The sequence below is a fragment of the Bos javanicus genome, chromosome 21 (genome assembly GCF_032452875.1).
Source record: "Bos javanicus breed banteng chromosome 21, ARS-OSU_banteng_1.0, whole genome shotgun sequence".
Lineage (NCBI taxonomy): Eukaryota > Metazoa > Chordata > Mammalia > Artiodactyla > Bovidae > Bos > Bos javanicus.
In genome coordinates, this window is record NC_083888.1 from 21,727,992 (window position 1) to 21,746,230 (window position 18,239).

An 18,239-nucleotide genomic window follows, 5' to 3' on the forward strand; every position below is an offset into this window, starting at 1 on the left:
TTATAATAAATTTAGGAGTGGAATGCTATAGTATCTGTAATTTACTACAAATCCTTCAGCATAATAAAATGAATTGAAATACGGGGGGCAGGGGTGGGGCGGGGGAACCAAAAGACGATTACAAGGAAGTCAGGATTCCTGCAGAGAAAATAAGATGTTGGCTCAGAGAAGAGAGAGGTTAGGGTCAGGGGCACCCACCTCTGGCAGTTTTCCTCCTCGATGTTTGTAAGGCCTGTCACTGAACTGCTCAGCTGTTTCCACACTGTGTTCATGTCTCCAGATTCTAGTGCCCTGTTGATTAGGGCCACCGATGACAGCATCTCCACCGCAACAGAGAGCTCAGGGTGGGTGAGGCTATGCTGTAGAGAAAGGGAGAGGTGGGGAAAGAGTAAGGAAGGACATCTTGGAAGACCCAGGGAGGTCAGACATTTAATAAAACTACAAGGAGTCTAAGATTCTGGTTTAAAAAAAAGGTTCTGCCTAACTACACCCAGAAGTGGGTATTAAATTCATGTCCACTCTCGTTTTGCTCACAAACAGCACGGGTTTGGTGAGCTCACCTCGGGACTCTGCTGCTGCAGGGTGGCCAGCTCCTTCTGATAAAGATCGGCGGCAAACGGGTACACCTGCGGCAGCTGGGCTTCGGGGTTCATCAGTTCCAGGACAGTCTTCTCAGCCACGCCCTTCTGGATTGCGGCATTGATTGCTGCCACTGCCGCCAACCCTGGGTAGAGAACTCGAGGTGAGAAAAGCCACTGGCTCCCAGAGCCCCAAGGGGGCGCAGACGCCAGTTTTCACAGGAGAAAATCATATTCTGCAGCTAAACTATTAGTTGTGACGTTTGAAGTGGAACTTCCACCTTCAGACAGTGGTCTTCTCAGTCTGAGGATGAACTCAATGGTACATGAGCCGCATCTCAGTAAATCTGTTTTCTTTCCTCTTCTCTTCTCCTCACCCGTTTTCTTTCCGCTCCAACTCCTCCTGCCTGCCACCACTACACTCTACCTAAAACATCCCTCCCCTACAACAAGGAGAGCCTGGCAAAGTTGTTGTTGTCATCGTCGTTCAGACACTAAGTTGTTTCTGACTCTTTGCAGCCCTATGGACTGAAGCCCACCAGGCTCCTCTGTCCACGGGATTCTCTAGCCAAGAATGCTGGAGTGTGTTGCTATTTCTTTCTCCAGGAGATCTTCCTGACCCAGGGATCAAATCCACATCTCCTACATTGACAGGCAGATTCTTTACCACCGAGCCACCAGGGAAGTCCTAACCAACCACGTAAGCACGTGCTTAGAGCCAAAGCGAGCCTACACGGACTCTGGTTCTACTTTTAAAACTGGAGGACTCCTACTGCCACCAAAGGTACCTGGTAGTTGACTGTGGCTAATAGGCTTGGGGTGGGTTGAGGAGTGACAGAATCTACTCCTAGGCCCCTCCATGACACAAAGGCACTCTCCTCCCCTACTCAGTACCTCAGGGGACACACAGCTGAGGGGACTCTTACTTCTCTGATATTCCTGGGCGGCAGTGTTTGCAGCATCCACTCCAGACTGTAGCTCCTCCTTCTGCAGGGGCTCAGCCTGACCACCCTGAGAAAAGCAGAGAACATTCAGGTAAAGATGACGCTTGCCTGCATGTCCAGACCTCACAGTTTTCACATCCCAACAAGTTATTAGGAACACTGAGCCACAGACCTAAGAGACAGCTTCAGGCTACAAGCAGCTGAAGCAGCAGCCCAAACTGGAGTCAAAAACCCTTGTCAAATCTGGGGAAGAATGACTTTCCAGATACCAGCACACCTAAAAGAATATTTTGTAAAGAGCATCGAAATGTTCAAAGATAAAATCTTTATAGAAGCATCAGCACATTAATGCTGCTTTCTCTGGCCAATAATGAGAATTTATAAAATGTATACTAGTCCTTATTTAGCCAAAAAAAAAAAAAAAGCCCCTTATATTTGTTCTAAAAAATAAAAACCCATAGAGTACAATCCCACACAGTCTACTCTTACTGCAATATTAAATGCTTTCCCGGTATTAGCCGGAGGAAACTCATGAGATATGGTTTTTTTTTTAAAGTGGGAATTCCTGAAGAATATAAAATTTCAGGTTCTCCCCAATGGCTTCTGTTGTTGTTCAGTCACTGAGTTGTATCCGACTCTTTTGCAACACCATGGACTATAGCCCACCAAGCTCCTCTGTCCATGGGATTTCCCAGGCAAGAATATTGGAGTGGGTTGCCATTTCCTTCTCCAGGGGATCTTTCCAACCCAGGGACTGAACCTGCATCTCCTGAATTGGCAGGTGGATAGTTTACCACTGAGCCACCTGGGAAGCCCTCTGCCCAGCAGTTTCAAGTTGTGGATTTAACGGACTTCAAGTGAAGGGGTGGTGAGATTCAGAGGGTGGGCGAAGCTATTTAAGAGGGGATTTACAACTCTACAAGGAAAAGAGAGCTGAAGACAATGTGTACTTTACCTGAGGATATTAAACAGCTTAATTCACATGCAGGAGGAACAGTTATATTAGCAGGGTGGGGGGTGGGGAGGAAGGCCCCACAGATATCTTTACACATCAGCATGAGATTGAAATAGATGGAAGTCAAGCCTTACAGGTGCCACTCAAGATGCTGTTACCTGTCTCTTCTGCTGTCTGTCACTCAGGAGCTGCTTGAGGTACCAGTCACTATTCTGCTGCTGCAGCCCTCGCAGGCCCAGTGCAGGTGACTGCAGGATCTTGAACAAGGCTGGTGCAGATCCCTGCTCCAAAGCCAGGTCTATATTTGTTAATGCAGCAAGCACTGAGGAGGGAAAAAAAGGCAAACGCTTAAGACAAAACTATGTTAACATCACAGCCGGGAATTTTTTTCCTTCCCAAAAACCAGTCTCAGTTCAGAATGGGGAAATATAATCAGTTGGCCTTTCCTGTGGAGCATCACAGAAGCATTAGGCTTTGAGGGTAGAAGAGAACCTTAAAGTCTCCAAGTTCAGAGGTTCCCAGGGTGTTTAGAATTAACGGATTCCTAGACCACACCCCAGGCCTACTTACAAACTTCTAGATGTAGAAGCTCAGCACCAATAAGGGCAGCAATTTAAGAGGCACCAATAATACATGCCTGCATTCCGCTAAAATGCCAAGTCTTTATCCAGACTAAACTACTACAGAGGAGAAAGTATCTCCCACTGCAATTTACTACATCTCTAGATGATTCTGTTTAAAAAAAAAAAATTGTTAAAGCTTACACACTAGAGTTGATACTTGAGTACCTTCAACCCCTCTTCCCTGTGACTGTCTACTCCCGACTAAAGAGCCTTAGTTCCTTCAAATATCTCTTATTCAGCATCATTCTGAATCCATCATCCTGGCATCTCCAGAAGGTACTCTGCCCCTAAACAGTGCCGAGACATCGAGGCTTGTCTGACCATGTGGAGCAGAAGGGGCTCTCCACGCTGCCTCAACATTCTCTACTTCTAGTCACAGAACCTGACATCACACAAGGTCATTATCACATTATCGACAATAAAAATGCAGATTTCCCTTCATCTGAAAGCGATAATAAAGGTATGTTCCTCCTAAGATTCCTCATGAGATTAAATGGAATCATACACGTGAAAGTACTTTGCATATTATAAAATAAATAAGGTATTAAGTTGAAAGTCAAAATAATACATTTTCTGATTTCAGAAATGACAGCCCCTGGAAAACTATAATTATTATTTTCAGCTTCCCTATTTTTAGAAGAAAAAATAGGGTTCTCCTTCCCGTGCCCCACCCAGGAAAGAACATCTAATCTTATCACCAAAGTAGCAAAACAAATCAATAATAAAATACTAAAAATCAAAATATTGGGGGCATAGCAGTAGTTATCAGTTTAAATTGTTTCATTTGTAAAAAAAAAAAAAAACAACAACAACAACAAAAAAGAAAATTAATGTAAGGTGTCATAAAGAAAACAGTCCAAGAAAAAACAAAGTCTCAAACCAGAACTGATAAATAACACCAAGAGGTAAAAGGACAAAAGGCTAGATTCCTAAGGCTGTTCCCTTCTTCCCAACCTTCTCCCCTACAATTTGGCTCACTGGTCACCAGACAGAGGAGGTGAGCAGCTCTCTGAATCACGGCTGCAGGTCTACGTGGCCGCTAGCCAACTAACCAAGCATTTTCCTACAAGGACCATGCTGTAAACACACTCAGGCACAAAACAAACAGGTTGTCTCCATCTTTAGGGAGCTTCTGTAGTAGCGGGGGACTGAAAATAAAAGCAACACAGGCTGGTAACAACCAGGCTTCCTCTCTGTAACACAGAGTCTCAGATGATCCATCTGCAAAGGCATCTAGTCATTTATGCTTTTACTGGAAATGTGAACTTACTATGTACATAAACACGTAAATATTTAAGTGGATATTTACTAATACTTATACTATAAAGTTTAGAACAGGGGTTCCCAACCTCCAGGATCTAATGCCTGTGATCTGAGGTGGAGCTGATGTAACAACAACAGAAATAGAGAGTACAAGAAACATAAAGCGCTCGACTCCTCCTGAAGCCACTCCCCACCCCCACCCCCATCACCCTGGTTCGTGCAAAAATTACCTTCCATAAAACTGGTCCTTGGTGCCAGAAAGGTTGGGGACCACTGGTCCGGAACATTATTCACATACTTTCTCCCACTATGCTTTAATTATCTAATTTTCTTTATCTTACTTAACAAAAAAATAAGAACTCTTTCTCATTTTTAACTATTTGGCCTGCAGCTTTCTTCTGGGGCAGCGTAATGGCTTCACTGCTCGTTCTCAAACCCTAGGGAAAGAATCTTATCTATAATTACATTAAGATAATTCTTGGGACCTAAAGTCCCTCTGTCTTCCAACTTTCCCTTGTCTCTGACTTTCCCTACTGTTAGGAAAAGATTGTCCCTCTATTGAGAATTCTGCCTTATCCTCACCTCCTTATCTACGCTAAGAACCCCAGTGAAGGGTCATGTACAAACCTTGAGGAAAAGTCATCATTCTTGTCTTTACTCTATGACTATATTTCACACGTCTCTGGTTGCCTTGAAATTACTCATTGAATTGTTCTAGCCAAGTTGCCCTGAAATTATACATTTGCCTACCTTCCTCACTGAAACATATCTGAGGGAATTTTTACTATTTTGCTCCTTTGACCACGTAAGAACAATATGCACGGAACACTTTCAAAATACACGCATACGTTTCTTTCCTTATGAGTTTATAACAAACTCTAACAATCAGCCAGGTGTAGCAATAAAGGCCCCAAACAACATAGTAGAGAAAAGTCCCTTAGTAAATAAAAGAGTATTTTATGCAGTGTATGCAGCAGGAAATGTGCTGGACTTTCTTCTACAGAGAGAACTAAGTGCAAGAACATTCTGGTTTATACTTGCTGGCTAAAGCAGTATTCATACAGATAGAGCACAACCAATCACCCATAAGTAAAGGGAACTACAGCTCTATTCAGAAAGCTATTATCCTAAATGAACCAGAACGGAACAGAACACACAGACTCCTGGTCAGTCTACCATAAGGAGTTGGTAAAATCTATAAATTCTCACCAGTTATTCAGAGCATTAGTACAAGTGAGAAATTGGGATCTCCAAAGAATAGAGAGGACCCTGATGACTATCACTACTATTATTATTATCTTGATCAAAATAAGATAAGGTCAAGTCTGGTTGAATTAAACAAGGTTTTTTTAGTTCTTTCGGTGACTCTAACCCTATGCTAGGAATTATGAGGATTTAAAAAGAAGCAGAATTCATAAGTAAACTCAAGTTTAAGTCTATATAGATGTAAAAAACAAAAAACAAGCACTTTAAGACAATAGAGAATTAAATACAAAATCGTGTGGTTAAGCATACAGATGCTGTAGGAGATGTGAAAGGCAAGCATATTGTGAGCTAGGATACACGCTGAGGTGAGAACTGAGCTGAATCTTGAACGATGGGTATAATTTGGATGAGGTAAGAGATGAGGCGTGAGGGCATTACAGTGGGGCAGTTACATGATTAACAACAGTAATGATAATATTATTGAGTGCTTACTAAACACGAGCCAATTAACATATATTAGCTCATCACGCGTATAATGATTCTATGCCACAGGTGCCCAGTTCCCACAGTGATTAATACAAGGGCAAGAGATCAAATCCCAGGTCTGAACAACTCCAGAGCCACTCTTCATGAGTCATAAGATGAACACAATGAACGTGGGAGATAATTAGGCACAGGAGTGTCTACAGAGAGTTGTATGCATGAAACGGTGCAGAAAGAGCTCCGTGAGGCCAGGGAACAGCATTTTGTCTGCAAGTAATAAGAAACTGATGCAGGTTCTTTTGCAGAAGAGACTAAATTAATTCAAGAAATTAATTTTTCAAATTAATTTTTGTGTAACACATACACAAAAATCAAGATGAACAGGACAACCTCATTTCTGTTTAAATATATGTTTTGAAGGGTATGTTAAAAATACCAAGCATGGTTATTCTTAGGAGTCTAATTTTTTATTTGTGGCTCATTTCTGGATAACTTGTATTACTCTTTAAAAGAAAAACAAAACTAGTATTACTTTAAAAATAGAAAAATAAAATCCCTCTTCAGATTTAAGTGTCTAACACAGGATGAAAAGAGTGAAACTGCAGCCAAAAACTCCAGTCTGTGAGTTACAGCAGAAGAGCAGGGGGGCGGGGGGTGTGCTGCCTGAGGACAATGGGAGCCCAAAGAGAAGACTAATGAACACTAAAGACAGTAAATATGCAACAGTTCCCAGGCAAACCCACAAATGTCTGATATAAACTTAAACCTTGAACAGATCCACAGGCACATTACTCAGTGACATTCCTTTAGGAGCCTGACGGGGGCACATACTTACAGTTGACTTTATTTATGTTGCCTTGAATTTCAGCTTGAGTGAGCAGTTCCTCATAAACGTCCCTTTCTCTCTCAGAGCTTTCTGTCTGAAGAGGAATGAAAGGTGTAGCTAAATTAGCTGAGGTCTCTAGGAAGACTACAGAAATACACATGTGTTCCTCCCCCACCATGACAGAGTCAAGAGCAAGGAAGAGTGTAGCTTAAAATCCTTAATAAAGAACAAAGCAGAATGCTACCTGATTGTGACCAAAAACATAAAAAGGAGATCCACTCGTAAGTAACAAGCTCAAAGGGTTCTTCCAAAATCCGGCAGAAGGAGACACTGGTGAACCCTGCCCTGCTCGTCTGGGAGCCTGAATCCTTGTCTCAGACTAGATCTCAGAGCCTCTCACAGGTTTGCACACAATTCAAGAAGAAAGTAGATGTCAAAATAGAATCTAACACTGAAAGACTACATATTGGTAACTCCATTTCATTTATATAAAATTCCAAAAAAGGTAAGCTAAAGTGATAGAAAATAGACCTGGAGTTGCTGGGGTCAGGGGTGGACAGAGGGAGGCAGTAGAGGTTGACTCTGAAAGGGAGATATGGGAACTTTGTGGATAGTGATCACGTATCTGTATACACTGGTCAAAACTCATCAAACTGTACACTTTACATGGTTGGGTTTTATTATATGTCAATTAATATCTCAATAAAACTGATCTTTAAAATGGAGTCATATTAAATAATGAAAAACTGTAAATCAATTGTGAAAAGTGAAAGTCACTCAGTTGTGTCTGACTCTTTGTGACCCCCATGGACTATACAGTCCATGGAATTCTCCAGGCCAGAATACTGGAGTGGGTAGCCCTTCCCTTCTCCAGGGGATCTTCCCAACCCAGCGATCGAACCCAGGTCTCCCACATTGCAGGCGGATTCTTTACCAGCTGGGCCACCAGGGAAGCCTGAGAATACTGGAGTGGGTAGCCTATCCCTTCTCCAGCAGATCTTCCCGATGCAGGAATCAAACTGGGGTTTCCTGCATTGCAGGCATATTTCTTTACCAGCTGAGCCTCCACGGAAGCCCCGATAGATCAATTAAAAAGAGCAAATGTTCCATTTTTACCCTGTTTTTAGCATTTGCCATTTTGTCCTGTTTGGCCTGGTAAAGTATGTCCTGGTAGGTAGAGGCCAAGCATTCTTCAAGATTCACAAGCATGGCATTGGGATTTTTCAAAGCTGTGAAGGTGTCAGCTGGAATTCTGTGGTCAATAGCTTCATTAATGGCAATAACAGCCGCATGTACTGAAAGAAAGAATTCAAAACACAGAACACTGAGGTTATATAAAGTAAAGGATGTACGTTACACATTCAAACACGGCAATCCCGCAGCACAGACAGAGGCTGCTTTTCATAGACAAAGGGGTTAGAGGAATCCCCAGATCTTGTGAGCCCTGTCTTTTCCCTAACACACACAGTCACAGCTCTGCCTATAATCCATATCTGGAATCATAGGGAAAACAAAGTCACAGCTCTGCCTATAATCCATATCTGGAATCTTATGGGGAAAACATTCAGTAAGGGACTTTGCAGGGAGCATCGAGCATTTGTTATGGAAATGTTCACCCTTAATTATCATATAAACACCATTAGAAGCTAAGAAACTAAAAAAGGCATTGAAATGTAGAGTTTGCTTTCTAGTGCTTTTATTTTAATCAAAATTATTTGATTTTTTATCACTTATTTCCAAATAACAGCACAGACGACTGTATAGCAGTGTTGGACACTATATCTACTGACCTAAAGAAAGAACTAAGTGTTAGTCACTCAGTCATGTCTGACTCTTTGCAACTCCATGGACAGTAGCCCACCAGGCTCTTCTGTCCCTGGGGATTCTCCAGGCAAGAATACTGGAGAGGGTTGCCATTCCCTCCTGCATTGCAAGGAGACTCTCTCTGTTTACTGTCTGAGCCACTAGACACTTGCTGGCAAAATTCCTCATGTCCAAGACCACCATTACAGTATTAATCATTGAAAGCAGTAGCAACAACTCCACTTGAACCCATGAGATCACGCTCTTCTTACATGCAGCTTCATCCACTGACAGCTCATTAGCCAGAATACCCCCAATCTTGCTAAAGGCAGGCATCTGAATCCCGTACTTCTCCAGTTCAATCTTCATGTTGTTGATTTCTTCTTCTACAGGAAAGAATTAAGACCCAAAGGTAAGCACCTTTTCAGAACTTAGAAGGAAACAGATTCCTTAACCACAAAATGTACTGGATAAAATGATATCTAACTCTTAGGGTTGTTATAAGGACTTAAATAAGATAATATTAATATATGGAAAGCACTGACCTGATATCTGGTATATAATATACATTCAATAGACACAGGAACTATTACTAGTACTATCAAGAGCATCAGAAATAACCATAACATGAGAATGGCTCTATAGAGAATAGTTTTCCCAAACTGCTACTAATGGCATTTCCTCTAATGAACTTCTGAATGGAGCAGCTTTAAAGGGACCATGAACAAGAAGTGAATCACAAGCCACTTATCTTAGTCTTTATAATCCAAGTTACTGCTGCTGCTGCTAAGTCGCTTCAGTCGTGTCCGACTCTGTGCGACCCCATAGACAGCAGCCCACCAGGCTCCCCCATCCCTCACTAGCTACTACTAAACAATTTTGTGTCTAAGGCCAGAAGCCAAATGATAAAGAAAACAACATGTTAAGGTTTGGCCCTTGCCCCAGGTCTGGGGAACAACTTCTCTGGAAGAAAAAATATCATAGATAAAAGCTGTATTACCAATTTTTAAACCTCCAAGGCCTATAAAATAATCACCTGTTCAAAAAGATTTGAGTCTATTTTACCCTTCACCAATATTCCCCCTGTTCTTTTTCTCCCCAAGCCCCCATCTCTTCAAGGATTTGACTATAGAAAATATACACAGAAACACCCACCCAAATAAACTAAAGTTTTAAAATTAGTAAATTGTCATCGTTGTATCATCTCACCTCCCGCCCCGCTCCCACCACCACCACTTTGTTTGCCTACAAATGGTGCTCACTGGACGGGGAAGGGAAAGACTGTCATAAAGTTTTTTTCACTGTACGTGAACATTTAATATTAGATGTTAATATTCTCTCTAATTTAGATATAAGAAAACAGAGACTTCTCAAGCACACCATGTCATAACCAAGAGAACAGAGCCTGAAACCCCAAGTCCTGTGTTCCTTCCACCACACCAGGAGAAGCAGGTTCCTCGTGCTTTTTTTTAACCTCTGCTGGCACAGTGTTTCTAAAGCCCCACATCTTTAAGATTGGTACAGTTGACTCTCCAGGCTATTTCCACATAAATCAAGCACTTCCTGCCAGGTCTGGAACTTCTTACCTGTGAAGTCAACCTTTCCATACAGGTCTTGAATCTGAGGAGCCAGGCCTAGTTTGAACAGGTACAAACTAGAAGACATAATACGCAAAAGGGTCAGGACTCCCAGCTGGATGTTCTGCTGCTCTAAAGTCAAAGGGGAAAACCAGCATAAAGAACAGAAGCATTCTGAACACGTAGACTCCCAGGACTCTGCCATATTATACTCAGCAGCTATGATACTTTATCTCAGAGCCTTTTTTAGTTTTATATAACAAGGAGGTCCTTAAAAGTCACATAATATAATGCAAAAAGCACTGGGCTGGGAATCAGGAGACGGAAGTTTAAGTCCTAGCTCCAGGAAAAATCCAATAAGCAATCAGACATTAATATAAATGTTAATATAACAAATATAAGTGAAATCTCTTCACTTCTGTTTAACTTCCTATGATCATTAAGTTTTAAGTAAAAAGACATTTTAGAAAAGTCTCATGAAAATGACTCAGATAGCAAATCTTACTTAAGCTGAATTCATATTACTGGTGGAAGAGTTTAATTCAGGTAATTTAAGAGTTTTACATAAAGTATATATCATAAATCTTTACTCTTTAAATAAAAATCTCCTAGACTCTAAGCTCCATGAAGTCAGGGTCAATAAAAGTCTTGTTTACCAGTGGCCTACCCAGAGCCTGACATATATTAATAAATAATAATCAATATTTCACAGATGGATGGATGTCTATAAATATGAATCAGATTAACCAGAGACTAAGGCTCTACCAGCTCAGAATAAATTAGATCAGAAAACCACTCCACAGGGATTAACATGAGCAAGACATTGACAGTCCAGTAATGAGAAGAAATAAAAAATACCTAAGAAACAAACCACAAACTCAACAGAGTAGCCTACAGCATTTGCAGATCATCTCTACATCTCAATGTTATCTAAATACAAACATTTATCACGTACACTGCATTCACAAAACTGATCAGCATCCAAACTGTATAAGACAAACCCAAATGCATAATCTTAAAAAAATCAAGTATTCTGAAAACATATTAGAATACATACATCCACAATAACCAATCATTTTCTCAGGTAAGTACAAATACAAATGATACATATACAATTACGGGCTTTTCTTTACAATAAAATGCTCGAGATGGAAATAAAGTTTCTCTCCCCAAAGATTTTACATTATTCAATACAGTTTCCAAAGTCAAAGAGCTAATAACTTTCTGGACATGTAATATGCTTCTTCATGTACTTTCCCTGTAGAGTATGTTCCATCTGCATTCTAAATTAGTAAAAATATTTTTCTCCAGAAACTTCTTCCTCTTTTATTTCTACTGTAGAACATGACAGTGGTTGCCACACTTCAACAAAAGCTTGAGCATGTTACTTTCACAGCCCCAACAAGAGTGAGTTCCTAACGTCTTCAGTGATGATCAAAGGCGTCACAATGCTATCACCAGTTGCTGTAAAAAGCAGAGAAGGGAAGCCGAAAGCAGATGGGCATCATCTCGCTTTTATCTCATTTTAATTATTAGGAATATTTTAAGGACATGCTGGATATATAAATGGAATCATAATGGCCACTTGGGTCCTCTTATTCAGCCTCAAAAGCACTTAACCTCACAGCTAAAACTAAAAAATCCTAACAATAAACATCACTTTCAGTTTTTATTCCTGGCCTCCTGTGCTTGCTTTCACAAATAAGCTATCAGCTACCTATCACAATCAGCCTGTAATTGAGTTCAGATTTCTTTTCTTTTTTTTTTTCCTATTTAAGTTATACTCTATAGCAATGAGGAGAAGAAGCTTGTGTCAGCCTATCTGGATTCTGATTATCATCAATGACTGTGAAAGTGAAAGAAAGTGAAAGTGAAGTCTCTCAATCGTGTCTACTCTTTGCGACCCCTATGGACTATAGCCCACCAGGCTCCTCCATCCATGGAATTTTCTAGGCAAGAGTACTGAAGTGGGTTGCCATTTCCATCTCCAGGAGATCTTCCCAACCCAGGGATCAAACCCGGATCTCCCGTGTTGCAGGCAGACGCTTTACCGTCTGAGCCATCAGGGAATACAAATCAATGACTATAGAGTAACCTATGAAAGAAATCACTGTGCTAACCTCAAAGATCACTAACAAATGCTCTTCAACACAGCAGCTGATGAAGAAACAGACTCTGGTACAGGCCCACATCCCTTACCTAAATTCTCTGGGCCAAATATTAATTTAGGATTTCTCAGAAAAGTTGTACAGTGTATGCAGCATTATAAAACACCCCCAACAAGTCTTGGGGAAGCACCCCTAATCAAATACATTTACCTTTTCTGCAGAGAAACATATGAATAATCACATTAAGTAGATATACATTCTAAGTAATCTCAATTAATACTGATCAGATCTTGCCAACAAATGAGTTTGAACTGAATCAAAACTCACAGAGTTTTTAGCATTTTTTTTTTTAATTTAAGATAAAGGATTATGGGCCAATTTAACACCAAAGTGAATTCTTAAAAAGATAAAGATGTGGGTAGGGAATGGAAAGGAAGTATACAAATACATCTGGAAAAATGGAGAAGTAGGGTCTTATCTGAGAGTGGAGTGTAACCTACAAGAGTAATTTAGTCTGACTGAAGTACAGTGACTACCTCAGGAATAACACCAGCCAAGACCTGGGGGCGGAGGGAGGCGGGGAACAGATGGCAGGAAGGGGGAAAACAAGGAGATAATGCTTCTTTATCACTGTTGATCCAAAAGGGAAAGAGTGCCTCACCCAAAACAGGTAGGTAAAGTGAGGGAGCTGCCTTGAACACTGCCCTGTGAGGGTAAACAAGAGCCTCAAGCACTCAGAAATACTTCTACGTATTATCAAGAGTGGCCAAGCCACCCCTCAGGAAAAACACTGTAAGGGAGGAAAGAAATCGTAAATCACCAACCAGGACACACTGCTGTGTATATACTTTCTAAACACGAACTGCCTATTGAAGAGAAATGGAGAACAATAGCAGGCTTCCTCCCTTTCTCATTCTGATTCCATCATGAGAAAGGCACAGTTAGTTCTTCAGTCTCTCTTCAGGGGATATGAGGGCCTGGGACCCATGTTACAAGGCAGAGAGTCGTAGCTACAGACCTAGCAGAGAAGAACTCTGCCAGCTTAGCTTCTCTGCCTGCCAACTTCAGATATCCATGGTGGGTACTACCTTCACAAGATTATCAACATCGACAGACCTCACGGAACACTGAGCCAACCACAACACTTAGAATTAATCTGATTTTAGCTCAGACATATACATCTAAAATGGCTACATTCTGAAAATTCTCTGATTTATCACCTATTCCTAAACAATGTTTTTAAATCCTCATTTTACCATTGTTTGTCCAACATTATGCTATGTACCTTTGAGAGAAAAAAAAAGTAAGGCATGACTTCTGTCACTAAGATGCTAATAAATATAATAGGAAGAAAAGATATGAAAGAAGGAATATATAACTAAACACACACAAAAAACAAACAAACAAAACCCAGAGGCTTAGAAAAAGATAAAAGCTGTCATTATTGGAGAAACTTCACCAAGAAAGTGAGAACTGAACTGAAACTTGACTGGATAAGCAGAGACAAACATGAAGAGCCCTTTGATAAAGACAAAGTACCATTTCCTTTTTCACTGACAGGGCACAAATTACCCCCTTGGGCTGGAGAAAGGGAGGGAGATTTGTTATAATGTTTAATTTGGACACACACATTTATTGTGGTTATATACTAGGCATCTAAGTACTAACAACACAAAGATAAAAAACAAAGGAAATACTTCTTGCCCCTAAGGAGTCCACAAGATAGCCAAGCACAAAGAATAACCAGAGGACAATGTAACAAGTAAGATAAGTGTAATGAGAGGTATGTTACAAAATGCTAAAGGAGCACAAAGATGGTAAGTAGCTAATTCTGCTTCAGAAGGAAAAAGTAAGAGAAGATACTTACAGCAGGATTCTGAGGTGGCACCCGGGGAAGAGCATAGGTTAAACCAGGGAGAAAAGGGCATTTCAGGCAGAGGAACAGCAGAACCAAAGGCATGAGATACTAGAGCTCAGATACACGGGAGGGAACGACTAGAGGTGACACTACAAAGGAATCATCAAAGCATTTTATGAAGTGTCTGGTAAGATGAAGGCTGTTTTGGAAAGACAGCTCTGAATCCAGCATAACAGATGGACCAGAAGGTAGAGAGCCTAGGGAGGGAACACCTGAAGGGGTTAATGCATCCATCAGTCCATACAAGAGGTCTACCAGCCCTCAGTTACATTCTCTCTTTTATGGGTTTCACGCTGATCTCAGTGATATCCAGGGTGTGGCACACATTTGATCAAGAAACTGGAGACAGCAGGCTTCTTGTACAACAACAACATTACATTCATATATACAATTAACATTTATTAGGTGCATATACAGGATGCTATATAAAAAGAAGAGCCCAAGCAAAAAGAAAAGAAAATCTCATACTCAATGTTCCTTCTTATACTCACCCACTTGTATCACCTTCTGGTTTAGTCCTATGGCCATCCAGTAAATCTGAGCCACTCTGAAATACTAGACTACCAGCACCTACTCCCCTCCCATCCCTCCCCTCAGACAGATCACCTCCTCCCTCCAATTTAGTACTGTGTTCCTTCTAAGGGCTGAGGACCTGAAATCAAGTCATCTTCCAAATTTACTATGAAACTGAGAAAAAAAAGTTATACCTTGTTTCAATTCCTATTTACTATATTTGCATTGTCATAAAAATTATTTAAGGAACAAATGACTTGTCAAGGTCCTAGATAACTAAACAAATTATCAATCAACCATTTGATAATTGCTGGTACTATGTTACCAATCAGTATCAAGACATAGAGCATTATGTTCAGAAAGACTCACAAACTTAGAGAACGAACTTATGGTTGCTGAGGTGGAAAGACGGGGGGACGGTATAGTTCAGGAGCTTGGGATGGACATGTACACACTGCTATATTTAAAATGGGTAACCAACAAGGACCTACTGTATATATAGCACATGGAACTCTGCTCAATGTTATGTGGTGGCTTGGATGGGACGAAGGTTTGAGGGAGAATGAATACATGTATATGCATGGGTGAGACCCTTCATGTTCACCTAAAACTATGACAACACTGTTAATTGACTATACTCCACTATTGAAAAAAGAGTTTAGAAAAAGACACAGTGTATTTTGTAATTCAGTTTACCAGGTTGAAACAAAATGGTAAACAATAAGTTTTCAAATATATATAGTTTTTTATAACTTTAAGAGATTTTAATTTAAAAGAAAGGGGCTATATCTCAAATTAAATGCATAGTTCAGAGAGATATGGCTGACATAATAATGTTACATTAATTTCAGGTGTATAGCATAATATGATCACCATAGTAAGTCTAGTTAACTTCCATCACTACACATAATTACAGTTTCTTTTCTTGTAATGAGAACTTTTAAGATCTACTCTTTCAGCCACTTTCAAATACATAATACAGTATTATTAACTATAGTCACCATGGTGTACCTTACATTCCCAGGACCTGTTTGTTTTATAACAGGGAGTTTGTACCTTTTGACCACCTTCACTCATTTCACTCACTCCCAAATCCCCACCTCTGGCAACTACCAATCTGTGTTCTATATTTGTATACTGCTTATTCTACCAAGAAAACCCGATTACCTCAGTGCATGAATACAGTAGATACATCTTGGCATGTTCTTTCGATCATAGATGTCTGTAGTTTCTGGATAAAAAATCTAAGGATAAATAAAAGAAGTAGATTCAGGTATGCATCCATTTGGTTTCATTAATCATTCACCAGCCATCAGTAATACAAGTAAAACTTTGGACAATTAGAAAAGATCGTCAGTGTTCCACAAATAACTTCATTAGGGTGAACAGACAATTCATCATAAGCAATGTAAGGAATCAACCCTACTAATGTAGGAATCAACCCTGAATATTCATTGGAAGGAATTCACTGGAAGCTGAACCTCTAATACTTTGGCTACCTGACGCTAAGAGCTGACTCACTGGAAAAGACCCTCATGCTGAGAAAGATTGAAGGCAAAGGAGAAGGGGGCGGCAGAAGAGGACGAGATGGTTAGATAGCATCTCTGACTCAATGGACATGAATTTGAGCCAACTCCAGGAGACAGTGAAAGACAGGGAAGCCTGGCTTGCTGCAGTCCATGGGGTCGCAGAGTTGGACACGAGTGAGCACCACCACCACTCCCACAATACCTATGGCTCCCAATAAGAAAGAACTGTGCTCCAAAAGAGAGACGGGATGTACCAGAATCACCTCTTTTGATAATTTTTTAAACTTTATATGCTCATTTCCTAAGACTAAAATGTCTTCCCCTGAACAGTGAAAATCATGGTCAAAGTCAGTCATTCTTCCCCCAAAATATTACAGAATCCATTTTAGAAAGTAATAGAAAAACAAGGTTGGTTAGATAGGACAGAGACAGATTGTGAGGACTTTGACAGTCAGACCAGTTTGAACTTGATATGCAGGCCTCAGAGAAGTCCTAGCTTTGAAGCCAAAGCTAAAAATGGAGCCTCAGGAAGATCTGACTGTAGACAAGACACAGAATACAGTGAATAGTGAAGAGACTGAAGCTGGAGAAACCAGGCTGGGAGGCTGTTTCAACAGATAAAACAGACACTGCAAGCAACCGAGGAAGGCTTGGGGAAAGACCGCTTAGGAGTCCAAGGGAACCAAGGCTTTGAGCCTGGATGGCTGGGAAAATGATGGCATGGTACCACTTACACAGAGGAGAAGTTCACTTGGGAGAAAAGGTAGGTTTAGTTTTAGATACGAGAAAGTCCAAGAGACAGAAAGCTATCCACAGGGAAATGTCGAGTAGCCAATTGAAGACGCTGTGTTTATCGTAAAGCAAAGAGTCTTCAAAACAACTGAAACCATGAGAATAAGAGAATGTAGCTAAAAACAGAACTGCATCTTAAGGAATGCCCACTAGGACACAGAAGGTAGAAACGCTGCAGAAAACAGAGGACTATCAGGCAGATTAAAAACAATTTTAAAAAGCAAAAACAATAACATGTTTCATGGAGGAGCTGGCAAACAGCACCAATTATAATAAAGAGTCAAGTGGATAAAAACTGAAAAATTATCATATTAAGTCTCTGTAATTAGTTTGTATGTACCACATAAAGAGATTAGGAAAGACATCCCAATAAAACTATGTATGTGTTGATATATGGCAGAAACCAACACAATATTGTAAATCAATCATCATCCAACTAAAAATAAATAAATTTTTAAAAATACTATATAGGTATTGTCAATTATTGATCACACATTATATTATGGGCAAAAACACATTTTTTAGGCTAAGCATCTTTAGTCTACATTACTCTGAAATCTTCTGGACTTAAATCCTACAGAGCAAGGCTAATAGCCACGTGCTCAGTCACTTAGCTGTGTCCCGACTCTTTGAGACCCCATGGACTGTAGCCCGCCAGCCTCCTCTGCCATGGGAATTCTCCAGGCAAGAATACTGGAGTGGGTTGCCATTCCCTTCTCCAATTGTTCTGACAGCCTTTGGGGAATTCTGTTTGTCGAGACTGTAGTTCAGTACAATGCACTACTGCTAGTAAACAAAAAAGGTAATAAAATTAAATCATTAAAAAGGCATTTTTGCAGTAAAAATACTGTTAGCAAGAGCAATTATTAACAAAGCTCTTAGTATCATTCAAAAAGGTTAAACTGTCATTGCCCATTGGGCATAGTATATAAAAAACAGGAACAGGAAGTTACAAGTGGGCAGAAAGGCCTAGTGGCTGAAAGAACGTGACGTACTGCATTTCCTGACGTGTGTGGGGCTTAATTCTCAAAGGTACCAGTGCAGGGAAGAGAGCTTCAGCATCTGCTCTGAACAAAAGAGGACACAAGCTAGCAGTCTTCAGCCAAGACGCAGCTCTGCGT

At 40.5% G+C, this 18,239-nt stretch overlaps 1 protein-coding gene across 1 annotated transcript in view; it reads right to left on the reverse strand.

The window, feature by feature from the left end:
- The window catches only part of IQGAP1 (IQ motif containing GTPase activating protein 1), a 107,129-nt gene that overhangs the window by 44,721 nt on the left and 44,169 nt on the right, over positions 1-18,239 (reverse strand). Inside the window, exons 5-13 of the mRNA XM_061394505.1 lie at positions 15,965-16,041; positions 10,268-10,335; positions 8,954-9,067; positions 7,995-8,173; positions 6,888-6,972; positions 2,636-2,799; positions 1,505-1,589; positions 561-724; positions 199-359 (exon numbers count right to left, since the gene is read on the reverse strand). Of these exons, the coding sequence (XP_061250489.1) occupies positions 199-359; positions 561-724; positions 1,505-1,589; positions 2,636-2,799; positions 6,888-6,972; positions 7,995-8,173; positions 8,954-9,067; positions 10,268-10,335; positions 15,965-16,041 (1,097 nt within the window). The remainder of the gene's footprint in view (positions 1-198; positions 360-560; positions 725-1,504; positions 1,590-2,635; positions 2,800-6,887; positions 6,973-7,994; positions 8,174-8,953; positions 9,068-10,267; positions 10,336-15,964; positions 16,042-18,239) is intronic.